Source organism: Cyanistes caeruleus, chromosome 2 (assembly GCF_971803275.1).
Source record: "Cyanistes caeruleus chromosome 2, bCyaCae1.hap1.1, whole genome shotgun sequence".
Classification (NCBI taxonomy): domain Eukaryota; kingdom Metazoa; phylum Chordata; class Aves; order Passeriformes; family Paridae; genus Cyanistes; species Cyanistes caeruleus.
Window position 1 is genome coordinate 109,962,970 of NC_141702.1, and position 17,451 is coordinate 109,980,420.

At 64.4% G+C, this 17,451-nt stretch overlaps 2 protein-coding genes across 7 annotated transcripts; both read right to left on the bottom strand.

Moving 5' to 3' along the window:
- Positions 1–93: 93 nt before the first annotated feature.
- LOC111926613 (cullin-9-like) lies at positions 94–15,293 on the bottom strand. 6 transcript variants are annotated; one of them, XM_086879047.1, is made up of 30 exons: positions 15,220–15,293; positions 13,828–14,436; positions 11,459–11,613; positions 10,581–11,099; positions 10,319–10,454; positions 9,926–10,119; positions 9,090–9,465; positions 8,680–8,881; positions 8,183–8,390; positions 7,901–8,085; positions 7,554–7,762; positions 7,181–7,412; positions 6,682–6,787; positions 6,138–6,365; positions 5,873–5,963; positions 5,634–5,805; positions 5,351–5,456; positions 5,087–5,182; positions 4,824–4,999; positions 4,192–4,325; positions 3,936–4,112; positions 3,579–3,694; positions 2,960–3,142; positions 2,461–2,618; positions 1,999–2,209; positions 1,750–1,915; positions 1,482–1,627; positions 1,187–1,304; positions 550–746; positions 94–402 (listed from the first exon to the last, which is right to left on the bottom strand). In XM_086879047.1, exons 2-30 carry the CDS (start codon positions 14,420–14,422, stop codon positions 307–309), a joined length of 5,688 nt encoding a protein of 1,895 aa, XP_086735173.1. In that variant the 5' UTR covers positions 14,423–14,436; positions 15,220–15,293; the 3' UTR covers positions 94–306. The 6 variants fall into 6 exon arrangements, with proteins under 6 accessions (XP_086735173.1, XP_086735169.1, XP_086735174.1 ...); XM_086879043.1 differs by having other exon boundaries at positions 94–470; XM_086879048.1 differs by having other exon boundaries at positions 13,828–14,461; positions 15,220–15,280.
- A 522-nt stretch (positions 15,294–15,815) lies between these two features.
- On the bottom strand, positions 15,816–17,447 carry MRPL2 (mitochondrial ribosomal protein L2). Its single transcript, XM_086879072.1, has 6 exons — positions 17,175–17,447; positions 16,947–17,088; positions 16,743–16,858; positions 16,543–16,653; positions 16,150–16,223; positions 15,816–16,060 (listed from the first exon to the last, which is right to left on the bottom strand). The coding sequence occupies exons 1-6, from the start codon at positions 17,422–17,424 to the stop codon at positions 15,848–15,850; spliced, it is 906 nt and encodes a 301-aa protein (XP_086735198.1). The 5' UTR covers positions 17,425–17,447; the 3' UTR covers positions 15,816–15,847.
- Positions 17,448–17,451: the final 4 nt, after the last annotated feature.

Sequence of the window (17,451 nt, forward strand, 5' to 3'; positions counted from 1 at the left end):
TGGGAGAGAAAAAATTTGGGCAGGGTGCAGCCTGGCCAGACTCCCAGCCATGGACCAGCTGAGCTCCCTGACAGACTGCAAGGTGGGACCAGGTGGAGCTTGGCTCATTTATTTATATAAAACTCACAAGTGTTTAGGAAGAGACAGACTGGATTCAGCCTGAGTCCTCCCAGCCAAATCCTCATCTACCTGAATGTGGAAAAAGTCTGTCTCCTTTCAGCAGAGGCCAGGTTTACTGCTGTCTTAATCTCTACAGTTTGGAAGGCAACCTGTGGCTGGACCTGAGAAGTGGGGAGCGTTGTGGCTTCAGCAGAGATGTATTCCAAGACATGAGGCCTCCCCTCCTGGCGCCGGAGATAGCCCTGGTTCAGCAGGTGCAGGATGCAGGACAGCACATCCACACTGTGGCAGCAGAAGCTCAGGAACTGCACCCCTGGCCCCAACTCGCCCTTCTGACAGGCATCGATCACCTGCAGCAGCAAGGGAGCCCCACTGCAGTGGCTGCAGCCCCCGTGCAGCCCCTGTGCCCCCTCTGCTCCCCTCCCTTACCCTGAACACCAGGTTGTCGATGTGCAGCTGCTTCTCCAGCTTGAGGATGCGGGTGATGAGGCAGCACAGGACGTTCCTCTTCCTTTCCAGGGCGCTCACCTCGGCCCTCTCTGTCCGCAGGTACCTCTGCTGGGGCAGCAGCCTCAGCTGGCGGCCGGAGCTCTGGGCCAGGGCTGCCTGGTTCAGCCGCAGTGCACCTGGAGCCAGCACCCAACCCGGGCTCAGCCAAGCCTCGAGCTGGGCCTGAAGGAGCCCCAGGACACAACGTGTGGCTAGGAGACCCAAGCTGGGCCCCCTATGGCTGCCTGCACCCCTGGCCACCCCAGTCCTGTCCCCCACGTGTGGCCCCAAGCCACAGCCACACACACGGCCCCTGGCCCCTGGCCCCGGCCCACGCACAAACCCGAGACCCAACCACCCACGCTGCCCCACACCCCATGCATGGCCCCGAGCCCCACCCCACACCTCACCCCCAGCCCTACACTGGTCCCAGGCCCCACCCTGACACACACCTGTGCCCCGAGCACAACACATGGACCCAGCCCCTCATCAGCCCTACCAGCTCGTGCACCCCTAAGCCCAGCACCACCTCGGGGTTCAGGCCAGCCCCTCCCCTGGCTCCCCAGCCCGCACTCACCCCCCAGAGTGCAGCTCCCCACCAGGACACCCTGGCTGTGAGTCAGCGGTGTCAGAGCATGGTACACCAGGTCAGCAGGGAGCCCTGTAGCCTGCAGCAGGGCCTCCACAGCCACCTCCTGCAGCACGGGGTGGGAGGGCAATGGCCAAGATTCAGTGGCCACAGGCCCTGCCTAAGAACAGGGTCCCGTGCCCCAGACACCGCTGGAGACCCCACCAGAAGGGAAGGGAGGACACGGCCCTGCAAGTTCCAGCCTCCACTGCCTCCCTGGCCCCACCGTGGCTCCAGCCCCTACCTGGGCGCTGTTGAAGCACAGCAGGATGTACATCTGTAGTGTGGACACGTGCAGAAGGCAGTCTCCAAACTGCAGCTCGGCGTGGCCCAGCCACGTCCACTGCAGCCGACGGGGCTTGGTGCACTCCCAGCCCAGCTGGCTCTGGCCTGCCAGGGACAGTGTCAGTGCCAGGGATGGGAACCAGCCCTGCCAGGCACTCCCAGCCCACCAGCACTTGTGGCTGAGCTGCCCTGGAGGCTCTGGGCACACCTCGGGCCACAGCACTCACTCTGCCGGCAGAAGTCAGCAAACTCATCCAGTGGGGAGCTCAGCTCCGCCGGGAAAAACCTCGCAGGGTTATCCATGTAACAGAGCGGGGAAACGGGCCAGCAGCGCGGGGACAGGGCCAGCACCTTCACCTCTGGCACATCTGCCACTGAGGCTCTTCCCAGCACCTGGGCACGGCACGAGGGCAGCTCAAGTCGGGCTCCAGGATCCCCGTGAGGATCCGGCCTCCCCACGGCACCATCCCTCTCACCTCGCCCAGGCCCGTGTCCAGCTCCAGCAGCCGCTTATCCTGCTCCTGCAGCTGGAAGAGGCAGAACTGCCGCTGGAGCTCCTCCGACTGGGCCAAGTTGCTCAGCATATCTTGGGGAAAGCGGCTGGGGAAGCACAGCCCCATCTGCTCCACGATGCCTCCTTCCAGCCAAGATGGCCCTTGCGTCAGGAGCCGGTCCCCCAGGTAGAGCCTGCCATGGCCACCAGCTTCAGTCAGGGCTGGGCCCGAGCCTGGCCCCATCCCACAGCGCATGGGCTCGGCGGCACACACCTCTCCCCTCCCTGTCCCCAGCAGGAAATGTGATTCCACAGATTGGCAGCACCCATGGACACTCCACAGCTCAGGAAAAGCAAAGCAGGAGCGCCACTGCTACACCAGGCCAGGCTCCCCCAGCACACCAGGCCCGCTGCACTGGGTTCTGGGGAGACACAGCAGCCTCACCTGTAGAAGTGTTCAAAGCTGTGGGCAAGCTCCAGGCCACTGAAGACAACAAAGGGCTCCAAGAACTGCTGCAGCCGCTCCAGAGGCCCCGTGCTGCCCGCAGCCCTGCGGAGCTCCTGGATCTGCACGTCAAGGTAGCGGGCAAACTGCTCACTCACCTGCAAGGGACAGGGCTGGCTGCACACACAAGACTCACCAGGTGCCCACAGGGCTGGGCAATGTCCCTGTGGGGATCAGCCGGGAAACTCTGGCACTCCCGGGCAGGGGCCGAGGGTGCCCAAGGACCAGCCCAAGGCAGGAGTGCACCAGGGCCGGGCCCACGCTGGGATGAGCACCACACATCTGAGCTGGGCACCCTCCAGGCTGCCAGGGCAGGCCTCTGTGGCTCGGGGGGTGCAGGGCATCACCCACCCAGAGCTTGCCCCAGTGCCGTGGGCTGGGGCAGCTCCCCAGCCCGTGCCCAGGGCCACCGCACCGGGGCCGCGCTCCCTCGACTCACGTGCAGGGCAGTCAGGAAGGAGAGCTGCAGCAAAGCCCCTGCAAAGCCCTGGCCCAGGGCCAGCACAAAGGCGGCCTGCTGCCCAAAGAGCTCCTCTGTGGCCCCGCGCAGGCGCTGGTACAGCCGGCAGTACCGCTCCGCAAGGTCCGGCGCCTGCCCCGCCGCCTCCAGGAACTGCTGCACCTGCGGGAGCAGCGCGAGGGCTGAGCCCGCAGCAGGACTGGCCCCTCGGAACATCCCCAGCCCTGCCCTGCCACCACCAGCTGCCTGGCTCACTGGGGCTCGGGGCTGCCAAGGTGGGAGCACAGCTGCCAGGGCTGGGCAGGGGCTGTGGGGGCACTCTGGGGACCCAGCAGCAGCCCAGCAGGAAATAACAGCCCGACACTGGGCCTGGCTCCTGGTCTGCAGCATCGGCCTGGGCACAGGGCCTGGCTGAAGCCTGAGCTGTGCCAGGGTGGCAAGCACAGCAGGGCTGTCCCCACATTGCTCCAGGCTCTGTGGAGGCCAGGTACAGCCCTGTGCTCTCCCCATGCTCCCAGGCCACTGCCAGACCCCACTCCCTGCTCCAACCAGCCAGGGAAAGTCCCACACCCCTCCCAGTCGGCCCTCCAAGCTCTACCTGCTGCTGCACCACGCCACGCCAGCACTGTGAGATTCCCCACAGGCCTCTCGACTTCTCCACCACGGCCTTTGCAGTCCTGGCCAGCACCTCCTTGTTCTTCCCCTCCTTCCCACCTGCCAAGGGTCAGCCTCAGGCTCAGCGTGGCTCCATGGGCAGGCCCCGCACACTGACCTGCCACAGCAGGGCTGAGGGGCTGCTGGGGAGGCACGGCCACTGCTGGGGCATGACCACAAGCCTTCCCCGGCTCAGGAGCCTCTGTGCCATAGGACATTCCTCAGAGGAGCCCCACGGCCACAGCCTGGCACTCTGGAGCAGCGCCAGCCCAGCCCCACGGCAGGGCAGCCCCTGGCTCACCAGCTGCTCTGCTCTCCTCTGCCTCAGGGCCTCCGGGGTCCACGTGCACCAGGAGCTGGGTCAGGCGCCGCACGCAGGATCCAAAGGTAGCTCTGTGTCCCGTGGCACGGCGGGGCAGCTCCAGGCTCTCCAGATACTCGCTCAGCAGCCAGGCCAGGGGACTGACACCATCAGGGTCTGCGAGGCCAACCAGACTCAGAGCCAGGTGCCACTACCCGGGACACGGCACATGTGGGTCCCGGAGGTCACAGGGTACCTGGGCTGGTGATGCTCTGCACCAAGGGGTTCACCAGGGCCTCCCAGAACGTCCTGCCCAGTGCCCGGGCTGCCTCGTCGTCAGGAAGGAATCGGTTGGCAAAGCCCTGCTCGTGCTGCAGCGCCCGGTTCAGTCTGCAACAGCGACCGGGCAGCACTCGGTGCCAAGGGCTGGAGAACTCCCATGGGAAAGCAGAGCGCAGTGGTGGCTCCCTGCTCTGGCCCTTGCCAAGGCACGATGGCTCACTGGCCCCACTAGCCCCCAGGAAGGACCCCTTGCTGTCTTTGGGACCTGACCCCAATGGCCCTTGGGGCCCCCGCAGCCCCTGCCAGATGGGGGCTGTGCAGTGCCTGTGGCCACGAGATCCTGCTGTGCCTGGCCAACCTCTGTTGTTGTGCCAGCCCCTGTGGGGACCAGCATCCTGCTCTGGGGAGTTAGTCCAGCTTAAACCCAGGGGACCCCAAGGTGGCCCTGGCCAGGAAGGACCACTGGTGGCCAGGAAGGAGCCAGGGCCCCTCCCACCCAGATGGCACATCCAGCTGCTCCTTTCCCAGCCCTGCAGTCCCCTCACGGGCTGCCAGCCATGTCCTGGGACACCAGGGACACGATGGCACAGCCAGGACACAGCTCACCTGCCAAAGAGCTGCAGCAGCTGTCCCCGGTCTCGGCAGATCTCCTGGCTCCAGGCCTGAGCCCGAGCAGTGCAGGACAGGAACGTCCGCCGGCACAGCTGCTCCTTGAAGATGGGCCAGAAAGTGGGCTTGGGACCCAGCACCTCGATGCCACGCACACGGGTGTCAATGCCACCCTACGGGAGAGAAGGACCCTCAGTTCCTCGGGCACAGCCCCAGTGCCCCACGCTGCCCGCTCCCGGGCCCAGCCCCTGCTCCCCTACCTGCTGGCACCGCTTCACCCGGATCTGGATGATGGGCCAGAAGCGGCTCATGTTCTCCAGCAGGATCACTCTGCTGTCCGAGGGCAGGATGGTCACCTGCAGGGAGGCATGGAGCCCTCAGCATGACAGGCAGCCGGCAGAGGCTGCGGCAGCGCAGCTCCTGTCATTGCCACCTCCCCGAGGGCACCTCCCCGGGCCTCACACCAGGGCCAGACCTCCCCGGGGCACGACAAGGGCCAGCCCACCACTCCCACGGGGACTCACCGCATTGAGCTCTGTCCTGATAGTGGCAGGGCTGTCCCCGCCCAGCACCACCACCCGGGAGGGCATGTAGCTCGAGTCCTCGCTGGCCACCAGCATGCTCAGCTCCCTGCAGCACAGCAAACACCAGGCTGCCCAGCCATCCCCACTCCCTGCCCTGGCCCCTGATAGCACCACGCCCTGACGGCCACCTCCCGCTGCCCCCAGGACCGGGCCACGGCGGCACGGCTGGCACAGATCCCCAAAGCCCCCTCCTCCACACACAGCCCTCCCGGCCCAGCCCCACCTGATCACCACCCCACACTGCATGTGCACGGTGATGAAGTGGGAGCCGGTGCTGCCGTTGGACTCCCAGTAGGTCTTGGGGTTCCTGTCCATGAGCTTGCTGGCCTGGTGTGAGTTGGAAGAGACCTGCACCTTCTCCCAGCACTTGTCCTCCTTCACCTCCATGCTGGAGCCTGTGGGTAGAGCACATGCAGCTTCCAGCCACCAAGCCCGGGCTCAGCTCCCCCTGCCTGCACTCACCTCGGCACAGGTTGTGCAGGAAGACATCAAAGAAGGGGATGCTGATGGGCTGGTGGCTCCGGCGGTGCTCCTCAATCTGTCCCAGCACCAGCTGTGGGATGGGGCAAGGCTCTTACCAGGGGCCCCATCGCACATCTTACCATCCTCCCCTCGCCCCACGCAGGGCTGTGGCAGGCAGAGGGCACAAGGCCGTCCCTCAGTGCCAGGGACAGCCTGATGCCCCCAGACCCAAATCCCCAGTGCAGCCGTGCCTCCCCAGGCCCACCTGGATGCAGCCAGCCAAGATGCTGCTCGTCAGCTTCTTGTAGAGCCTGGAGTACTTCTCACACTCCGTCACCAGGTCGAGCAGGGCCGGTGCCAGCGACGGGACCGTGCTGTGCTTCTCCAGGGCTTTGGACAGAACCTCGTGGGTGCCCACGTGGCACATCACCACCACACAGTCCTTGCTGGCGCTGCCCAGCCGGTGCAGGAAGCCAACAACCTCCTGCAGCACCTACTGAGACGCAGCCCTGAGCAGACGGGGCACCGCTGGCACCTCCCCAGGCCCCCCCAGCAGCCGGAGCTGCAGCTCCATTCCCTTCATCCCAACCCCACCAGCACCCACCAGAGCCTGGCCAGGCACAGCCAGACCGGGCACGTGGCCACCAGGACACGGCCACGGCCAGGACAGCCGCTCCCCGCCTCTCCCAGCACCTCGGACACAAGGCCAGGCTGCCACCAGCAGGGCCCTGCTTGCCCAGCGCTGGGCCCGGCTGAGGCACAGCCAGCACAGCCACCCCTGCCTGCCGCGAGTCCCGGGGCCCCCTCACCTCCCAGCTGCTGCTGTGGCTGCTCAGGAAGGACACACAGGGCTCCACACACTCATGCCAGGGCAGCACATCCTCCTGATAACTGTCCAGGAACTTGTTCAGGATCCTGAGTGACAGGGGGAGCCTGCTCAGGCCAGGCCACACGGACAGCAGTGCTACAGGCAGCCCCGCTTCCCTGCCCCTCCACAAAGGCACCTCTCAGGGACTGGGAAGCAAGGCTCCCCTGGCACTTTGCACACCCCACCAGCAACCAGGCATGTCCTCTGCTGCCCCTGTATGTCGCAACCAGCAGCCAGGCACAGCTGCTGTGTCCCCTCATGGCTCTGTGCCCCAGCACACTCCAATCAGCACCTGCCTACGTGCTGGGCTGAGCCTGCTCCCAGTGAAGAACAGCCCCACCAGGACCTACAAACATGCATTGGGTCTCCCCAGCATGACCACCAGCACTCACACACCTGCTGAGGGGGTCCCAGACTCCCCCCAGTCCCCCTGCACCCACCTGAGGATGCTCAGGCTCACGGCCTTCTCTGTCCCCAGCAGCTCCAAGCTGCGCAGCAACAGCTGGAAGCAGCTGTGGTCCTGCAGCAGCTGGGCCCCCTGGCCAGAGGGAACAGGCCCTTCGCTGCAGAGCTGCCGCTCCAGGGCCACCACCACCTCCTTGGACAAGACGCCGTCGTCCAGGCCGCCCAGCAGCCTCTGCACGCCCTTCGGGTCCAACAGGACCTCTCTGCCTGCCGTGACAAGGACACGTGAGCCCAGCCCGGGCACTCACTCGAGCGGCAGCAGCCCCTCAGGCTGCTCTGCCCTGTCAGGACAGCCCTGCCCGTGGCACCCGCGGGGCCGTGGCACGGGCAGGGTGGGCAGCGCGGTACCTGCTGCCTCCGGGCCCAGGTGCTCTGCCAGGCGATTGATGGCGCTGAGGGCCAGCACTGCCTGGGGACAGCCGCTGCTCTGCCCGTCCCTCCAGCAGCTCTGCAGCACCGCCAGCAGATCGCAGCTCGCCAGCTGCTCCGCCAGGCCCCGGTGCCCATCCATCAGCATGTTCACCACCAGCAGGCCGTTCTGCACCCCTGAGGAGCCCCTGCAGGGACACAGCCGTGCCACTCTCCTCCCGCGGGCACAGAGCCCCCCTGCACTCACAAGCCACCTGCCCGCCCTGCCCGTCCTTCCCCCTGCAGATTGCCCCCAACCTCAGCCGCTCCCCACAGCCTGCCCCTACCCTGGCACCCTCTGCATGGTGCTCAGGGCAGCAGGGATGCTACTCAGCAGGCTGGCAGAGCCCTCGCTGGAGGCAGAGCCGATGCTGGCAAAGATCTCCCGCATCATCTGTGCATCGCCGTGGTTCCAGGGCAAGCACTTCCCACCGGCAGCACCGTCCGCAGCTCCCACCAGCACCTTCAGGGCCTGCGAGGACAAGAGCGGCGCGCAGGGCAGCGGCCCCTCCAGCACCCCCGGGCCGGCCCGCGCAGCCCTGCCCGGCCGCGGCGCCCCGGGCACTCACCGCCAGCCCGGCCTGCTGCACCAGGCCGGAGCGGCCGTGCTGCTGCATGCACGCCAGCACGGCCCGCACGCCGCCCTCCGTGGCAAAGGGCACTCGCCACTCGTGGCGGGCCAGCAGCACGGCCAGCAGCCGCAGCGTCACCGCCACCAGCGCCTTCTCTGCCGCCTCCGTGCTCAGCAGCTGCGCCGCCACCTGCACCAGCTTCTCCCTGCGTGGGACACGACACTCAGGCCCGGCCTCCTGCCACTGCCGCTGGCACGCCAGCGCCTCGGGCCCTGCCAGCCGCCTCCTTCCTGCCCACGCTGCACCTGGGACAGCCCCGGTGCCAATGAGCCTGCCTGCCACAAAGGGACACCAAATCCACCTCTCCTCTTGCACGTACCGCCCTTCGCACTCCCACTGCCACCTCCCGCTCTTCCGCCTCAGCACTGTCCCCCAGCCTGCCCACAGGGCCCTCCGCAGCCAGCACAAGGGCCGGGCAGCAGCCCACGACTCACCCGGCACTCCCGGGGCCCAGCCCGCCCTGGGCTGCGCCGACTTGCTGCTCCCACTTGGGCTCCTCCTCCAGCATCTCCACGATGTGCTTGAGCCCAGCTAAGCGCAGCCCCACGGCCGAGCTGCTGCTCTGGATCACGTCCACCGCAGCCGCAAGCTCGGCCGGCGAGCCGCTCTCACTCAGCCCCTTGCAGCTGCCCAGCGCTGGCCGGAGGGACGGAGGCGTCAGGGCAGCGGTGACACCTCCAGCAGCTCCCAGGGGGCCCCGCACCCACAGAGCCGACACCCACAGGCACCCCCACTTCAGGCAACCCCCGGCTGCAGGGCCCCCGTGCCCTGCCCAGAGCCTTCCCCCACCGCGGGCAGCGGTGCCGGCACCGCGCCTGTGCCCCAGCGTGCGGCAGGACATTACCCCGGCTCTGCTCCTCCGTCGCCTCTGGCAAGAACAGCCCTTCCCTCTCCAAGAGCTCGCCGAACAGCTGCGAATCCGACTTCACTGCCACGCTGCGGGCTTGGGGCGGCCCTGGGGCTGCACAAAGGTCTCCCTCCGCTGCCTTGGCCGTGCCGCCTTCGGGGCCGGCGCTCCCGCAGCCGCCGCCGTCTGAGGACACCGCGCTGCTCCCTCCACCATCCTGCTCTGCCCCCCGAGCGAGGAAGTGTCTGCCGTACACACGGGAGCCTCGCAGGTCACGCAGAGAGCTGCCCTCGCACCGCTTCTCCAGGACCTGCAGCACCTTCTGGGCCAGCTCCGCAGGCACCGACAGCTGCATCAGGCCTTCTTCATCCACCTCCGACAGCCACACCGATGGGGCCAAGTTAACCTCGGGCTCGCCCCACGCCCCTCGTGGTGGCCACCGGCACGAGGGACAGAAAGGCTGCACCACCAGACCTGTCCAGGGCCACTCCCCACTGCCACCCTGCCCTGGCCGTCCCCAGCCCAACTCCCACCCGTGCTCACCACCAGCTGCAACTGGCACAATGACCCCACGGCCTCGCCTCGCCTGCCCAAACCTCGCTGGACAGTCACTCCTCCAGTCAGGGGACACTGCCTTTCCTCTCATCTCCACTCACTGCTCTGCTGGGCCAAGCTCCCTCGGCTTTCACCCATCCCCACTCACCCTCCCATTTCTGCCCCATTCAGGCTGTCCCTGCACAGCTCACACTTGCCACCTCCTCTGGGCCTGGTCCCTTCCCTGCTGTTCTCCTTGCTCCTCCCTCCACTTTCCTGCTGCAGGCACTGGCCCCTACCTGCTCTCCCTGGTGCTGCTGGATGAGACAGGTGATCTCCTTCTGTTCCTGTGCTTCCAGCTTCCTCACAAAGAAGAGCAGCTCCCACCATTCGGCACGGCTCAGCGTCTCTGCAGCCTTGGGCAGCCGCTGCCCCAGGTAAGGCAGGGAGTAAAGCCCCCCTAAGGGCTTGCACAGCAATGGCTGTGGAACTGCTGGGGAGCAGAGCAAGGAAAGGCACTGTCAGCTCTGCCAGCTCCCCCATCCTCAGCTACACTCCTCATTCCACAAGGAAAGAACTCATGCTGGGCAGAAGAGGTCCCCACCATACCATAGCTTGCTGGGAGAAAGGAAGGTAAGGGGAGAGTAGTGGGAGAGTTGGAACATGCTTAAGGAGACCAACAGGCTGCTCACCTGCTCTCAGTCTGTGGTTTCGTGTCAGGGTGTTCACCTTCTCCTGGCCCTCAAGCTCCTTTTGCTCTGAAGGGCCAATGATCTCGACCATGTGCCAGTGAACCCAGTATGTGCAGCCCAGAGCTTGCCAGTACACCTGAGGAGGACAGCCCAACAGACACCCAGCTGGGGGAATGCAAGGCCAACGCCACTGTTCCTATGCAAGGCTGCACAGGAGAGCAAACAGGCCCATTGGCAGCACCTGCTCCCCCAGCAGGGGTACCTGCACTGGGGGCATGCCGTCGTTGCTGCGGCGGAAGTCACCCTCGTCGCCGGCGCTGACCTGCTCGTAGTCCTCGAGCATGCGCACCCTCATGCCGCTCACCAGCGTGGCCTGCACGTATTCCACGTAGCTGCTGCGGCTCGGGAACGCCGAGCGAGTCTTGAAGGTCACGGGCTCCTTTGCTGGGGATGTGGGGGCTGCTTCGGCAGCAGAGCTGGCTGAGGCCTTGTGCTGGAAGATGGAGCGGGCGGGGCGAGGCTGCAGGTCCCGTTGGGGCAGTGGCTCTGCCTCGTGGCTGTGGCTCCAGCCCATCACGTGCACCAGCTCCGAGATGAGGTTTGCCATGGCCATGCTGAACTCAAACTCCTGCTTCACACGGCTCCTCTCCTCAGGGACAGGGCTGGGCACAGCACAGCCCTGCTGCTCCTCTCCCTGCTCCACGCCACTGCTCAGCTTGTCCAGGAGAGAAGTCACACACAGGTAGCGCTTCACCAGGACAAACAGCTGCTTCCCAGGGATCTACAACAAGCACAGCTCTCACTCAGCCTGCAGAGCACCTCCAGCCCCCTGCTCTCTCTGAGCCACCAGCTCATTCCCAGGCAGGCTCCCGGGAGAGCTCCAGACCAGCTGGCAGCAGCAGAGACCTCTCAGCCCACCCTCCCCTCCCTGCTCGCAGACCGGGCTCTCCAGGTGCCTCTGCACCACCCCCAGCCTCTCACCAGGCCCACGTCCTGTGCCAGCTCTCCCAGTCCTGCTCACCTGCCCACCTTAAACTCCCCTCTTGGCCAGGACAAGGTGCCAGCCCTGTTCCTCCACTCCCACCCCTCCTGGCCCCTCATGCCCCACAGGCCCGGGGCTGGTGGCCGGTCCGTCCCTACCTGCGGGAGGTGAATCCCCTCGAAGGACATGCAGTGCTCTGCAGAGGACGTGATCTCAGCAAACAGCTCCAGCAAGGTGCAGCGACTGTCAAAGTCCACCTGCTGCTCAATGCCATCCTGCTGGCTCAGGGACAGCAGGACATAGGCCCGGCTCCCTGCAACAACAACAAAACAAAAACTCTTCAGGCCCCACAAAGACAACCCTCACCCCACCCTCCCTGTGAGAGATGGAGCTGCAGGAGAGGAACAGCTTTGCTGCTGCATGTCAACTGATCCATGTTCTGTCCCTCTGGAGTGGCAACATTTTGCTCCATGGTGTACTTTTTCTGCCCCTAACACTGCAAGATTCTCACAAAGCAGCAACTCCAAACAACTGATTCCAGAGCAGGGTCCCAGGGAAGAAAAGAAGTCAAGTTTTAACCTGAATCAGCCCCTCCTCTGCCCCACTTCAGAGCTGCATGAACTCAGGCACTAGGACAGGGAAAGCCGGATCTCCTGTGGGATACACCACAACCAGCAACCTTCCAGGTGCACCCAAACCTCATCAGGTGCTTCCAAGCCATGGCAGCACCTCTTAAATGAGAGAACTCGGTGAAGACCAGCCTCTACCCACCAGGGTTGTGTCAAGCCCTTTGGTATTTTCATTACAAGGGTATGTGGAAGGAGGTTTATGCTCCTCTAAGTGTATCCAGTCAAGGACCTTTTCACTGCAAAAAGTCAAAGTAAGAAGGAAGCCATAAACATGAACATAATCACAAACCTGACTGACAAATGCTAATAGATGCAGTGAGGAGAAACAAATTTGGTCAGTCACGACAATTAGTAAGGACATCTGGACAACAATTAGTAAGGACATCTGGTGTGTGAGAATGATTGTTTTTCAGTAAGATTATCTGATTAATTGGAATTGGCAAGGAACACAAAAGGGGATGCAGAGAAAGGGTTATAAAAGGTGCCAGTTGTGTTTAAACTGTGGCTGGTCAGTGTGTTTGTCTGACAGCCCTGTACCTGATTGACACAGTTTGTCCTACTTTCTTACTGAATCTTTACTAAGCCTCTCTCTACCCTGTGTCTGTGTATGTGCTGCAAAGACCGAGTGCCAGCTGCTGGTGAGACCTGATTGAATGGCTTTTGGTACCATGAACTGGGGGTGTGGGAGCCCTATGGAGTCAGTCAGTGGAGTGAATGACAGCTGGAGGTGCCATCACTCTCTGGATCAAATCACAGATTTGAGCTTGGAATGCCAGTTATCAGGAAGATTGCTGACCCAGATCAAATTACTCAGTTCTGATCAGGGGTGCAAGAGTCCCTGGCCTGATGTGCCAGCTACTGGAGCAAATGCAAGAGTCTCTCCAGTGCTAGTGCCTGGAGTTGGCAGGATCCTTGGTCACCAGCCACTAGGGAGAGAACAGTGTGTGTTCTGAAGAGCAGCTGCTGAAAGAGAGTCAAGTGAGGAGTTCAACACCAGCAGCTGAAGCAGAATGGCAGTGCCTGGGGCCAGGGGAAAGGGTGAATATCTGCATCTTTCCTACCCTGCCATGCATGTAATTCACTAGCAAAATGTCATGCTGGAATATCAAGGAGGAGGTCCTGGGTCCAGACCAGGGTATGAGGTGGGTAGTGGTTGGTGCTGGAAGTCCCAAGGGATGTGTGAACGTGGACCGTGGAACAAAAGTGCTACAGGTTTACTAGCAAGCATCACTTGACAAACTGATGAGCAGGGCGATCCCTGAGACTGGCAGAGGGGCTTGGATCCAGGCATGGTGCAGAACAGAGGGGCCATGCTGGTACCCAAGTGATCAGTGAACGTGTATTTCTGAACCTGGAAAATGCAGTGTGTGCTGGCAGGAGTGGCTTCCTGTCCCTGCTGCGCAAAAAGCAGGAGGGGACACAGCTGGCTGTGCTTCTGTTTATGTGAGTGCTGTAGGTGTGTGCTGTCAGAGTCCTGTGTATGTCTGTGCTCCAGGATGGGCACTCAGCTTTGCTACTGGCTGAATCTGCAAATGGGAAAGTGGTAGCTGCATCTCTCAGCTTGAGAAACTCCAGATTCCCCAGGCTGGGCTCCAGCAGTGAAGAAAGAGAGGTGCTGGGGCTGCTAGAGGAGATAGCCACCCCTAAAGTTCCTTAACACTCCTAACAGTTAATCAGCGTGTCAGCTCAGAAACCCGGCAGGGGAGAGTTTCTAGATCCAAGAGCAGTCCAGACAACTACAACCAAGGAAGCCTGGAAGATGCAGACTGATTCCTCCCCTTTTGCCAAGAAGCCCCAAGACGTGCTGCTTCCCAGGCGTCTCACCCCTCCCAAAGGCTGGCACCCCTCAGCTGCCCAGCAACACCTCCTCAGCGGCACCGAGCAGGAGCAGCCCCCACCTGCATCGTGGGCACCCAGAGCGCGCAGCATCTCGCCGGCACTGCGGCGGATCTGCTTCTCCTTGTGGCACAGCATCCTCATCAGCAGGTCCAGGGCTCCCGTCTCCCTGAAGGCGCCCGCCAGGGAGCCGATGCTGGCGTAGGCGCCCAGCACGTGCACCGTGCTCAGGATGGAGCGCTCGGGCGTCCCGGCCTCGGCCACCTGGCGCCCGGCTCGCTGCACCAGGCTCCTGACATCGGCCTTCATCTCCAGCAGCGAGGCCTCGTCCAGCGCCACGTCCGCGGCCAACGGACCGGGCGCCTTCTCCTCTTTCAGCCGCGGCCCTTCCGGCCTCCTCCGGCCCAGCAGCGCCGGGCAGCTGGCGCAGACCTCTTCTGCAGACATCCACATGGAGATGTGCTCTGGCTTGGTCTCTGCACAGGAGGCACTGCTGCCTCCCGCTGCTCTCTCTTCCAAGCTGACAATGCTCCACTGGACCAGGTATTCCGGCCGGCCGTCGTGGCCTCGCCGCTGCCGGAGCAGCTCCTCTGGGTAGGCCTGCAGTTTGGGCCCCAGCTGCACAAGCAGGGTGCCATTGTGCTTCTCATTCACCATGGCAGCAGATGTGTCTGCAGAGACAGAGGGGAGCAGGAGCTGGGGAGAGGTAGATGAGGCATGCTATGGCAAGAGATCTGTGTTCCTGTGTGTCACAGTGCTGGTGATATGGCAATACAACCATTAAAATGTGCTTTTGTACTGGCTGTACTCAAGGACAGTGCTGTAAACCCCTAACACAGCAAATATGAGATACAGCTCACCTTTTCCTTGTAAAGCCGCATATAGGACAAAACAGTGGTTTCTGGACTCTCAGACTGTGGGCATGGCAGGAATATGGACAGGAGTGCTCAGGAAGGGTAGCTTTCCCCAGGAAGCTCAGCTACAACACCCGGCTGTGTGCTGCTGGAGCGAGCTACCGGAGCCAGGCAGAGCCCACATGCTGGATCAGGGGTCCAGTGCCGGTCTGCGCTGGAGGGCTCCGCTGCACATCACCCAGCCGGGACTGGGACACGGTCAGGGACAGGCCTGTGCCTGGGGCACACATGCTAAAGGCGGGCGGCACGGCACTGCCATCCCCGTGGAGAGGGCTCGTGCGGGCCGGCCGTGCCAGCATCAAAGCTCCTTCCAGGCGCGGGCCGAGCGAGAGCTCGCCGGGCACCGCGCACCGGACCCGGCCCGGTTCGGCTGCCGCACCCCTTTTCCCCGGCCGGCCGGGGACCGCGAGCGAGGCCCACCCTTAAAACCCGAGCCTGTCCCAGGCCAGCTCCGCTTGGGGCGTTCGGCGGGCGCGCCCGCCCGGGCCCAGCCCGCCGCCCTCCCTCCGCCGCGGGGCCGCGCCGGGGCCGCCGCGTTACCTCCGGCACCGCTCCCGCGCCGCTCCGGCCGCGGGCGCCTGCGCAGACCCCGCCCGACGGCGGCCGTGAGGGCTGGGCCCGGGCGGGCGGCACCGGCGAGCTCGGATGGGCACTGCGGGGCCGGGGGCAGCGCTGGGGGCTGAGTGAGGCACACGGAGCACAGTGCGGCACTTGGGGCGCAGACGGACGGGGCAGGGTGGGACGGGGAAGGCGGCGAGGGAAGGACGCAGCAGCGGCCGGCGGCAGAAGTGGGGCCAGAGAGCAGTGAGGCGCTGCTGGGGCTGGGAGGCGCTGAAGTCAGTGATTCCCAGTCACCTTGGCTGGAAGCCACCTTCCCGTCCGCTTGCCTTCACTGAGCCACAAGCTGAGGGTGAGAGAAGAGCTCGGGTGTCCTACAGCTGGGTTTGACACGATTGTGCCAATTGACCACACCGAGTCACCCACCAGTCTCAAACTCAAGCCACGGCAGTCCACAGCCCCACACTCATCTCTGCCAGCAGTCCCACTCCTGCCAGGGACTGAACACAGCAGAACTTGACCCGTGGGGGAGCGAGGAAAGGCCCTGTGCATAAGAGGCATCACTAATGCGACAGCAGTGGCATGAAAAACGCTTTATTGGCCCCAGGCATCACTCCACTGCTTTGACCCGCGGCAGGTTGACATAGCTTTTCATGGGTGGGAGAGGCTTGATCTTGCGCCCAGCCCAGCCACCCTTGCGGTGCCACAAGCCTGTGTGTGGGCGCTTGCCCAGCCAGCGGTTCCGGCCCGCCTTCCCGATCACCCGCTTGTTGTGATCCACGTTGGACACGCGGCCCACCGTAGCCACACAGGTCTCCAGCACCTAGGGGACAGAGAAGAGCTGCAGCCCTCCCTGGGGACACATGGTTGCACGCCCAGGCAGTCGAGGCAGGCACAGCGCAGCTCCTTTACCTGCATATGCCTTTTGGAGGGCAGCTGCACGATGGCTGTCCCATTCACTTTCCTCAGCAGCACCCCACAGGTACCTGCAGCAGGCAAGAGAGGAGACAGCTACCTTGAGCAGCAGGACAAAGTATCTCACCCTGTGACAAGCACACCCTGGTAACTCCCCAAAGCCCCCCCACTATTGTACTAATACAGCATTTCTTGCTGAAGACAGGGCCTTGGGGAACCAACAGGGTAGAGCTGCCCCTGCTTTTCTGGAGGGATGTGTTTGCACTCTAGCATGAGGAGAAGATGGCAACTCCCTGTCACTGGCCACCCAGAGCAGTGCCCCCCCGCCCTCCTCTCCACTTTGCTCAGCCAAACCCCTGCAAACAGTGGGTTCCCTGTGTGGGGACACACCAGCTGCCCGGATGTACTGCGCTCCCTTCCCAGGGTGGCTCTCCAGGTTGCAGATCAGCGTGCCGACAGGCAGAGCCCCCAGTGGGTATGCGTCCCCTTCGCGGGCTGACACTGGAAGACAGAAGCTGACAAGTTGGGCAAAGAGCAGCCGACGAGCCCTCGGCAAGACCGGCACAGCTGCCCCTGGCCCTGGCGTGCACCTGCCATCCTGCCAATCTGAGGCGAGTTCGTGATGCTGTCCCCTGGCTGCATGTTCTCCGTGGCAATGATCCAGCGCTTGCGGTTGCCGCCGGCCACCAGGGCGATGTCAGCCGACCTGCACGGAGAGCCCGCGGCGGATGAGCAGGGGGCCGCGGCTGGCGCGACTGCCCCGGCCCGGGGCCGAGCCCGCACCCCGCACTCGCCTGCAAGGGTCGTATCGGACGCTGATGACTTTCTCGGTGAAGGGCTCCGGCGGGGCCCCCTCCTCGTAGCGCAGTCGCTGGAAGTCGATCATGCGGTAGCGCTGCTTGTGTCCCCCACCGATTCCCCGCACGCGGACGCGGCCTGCGGGACACCGGGAGCGGCTGCAGGCGGGACTCCCCGCGCCCAGCCGGCCCCGGCAGCCCTCCTGTGCCCGCCCGCCCGCCCACCTGTGTGGTCGCGGCCGCCCGTCTTCTTCATGCCCACGGGCCGCACGGTGTACTTGGTCCGGCACTTCCACAGCGGGTCGGTGGTGCAGCGCGGCGCCGAGCCGCCCAGCCCGCGGCAGGCGGCAGGCGCCGACACCGGCCCCGGCAGGCAGGGCTGGGGGCCGGGCGGCAAGGCCGGGGGCCGGGCCCGGCGGGGACCCGCCGACAGCAGGAGCGCCCCGAAGGCGCGGCAGAGCCCCAGCGCCGCCATGGCCGCGGGAAGGCGCCGCCGGACGGG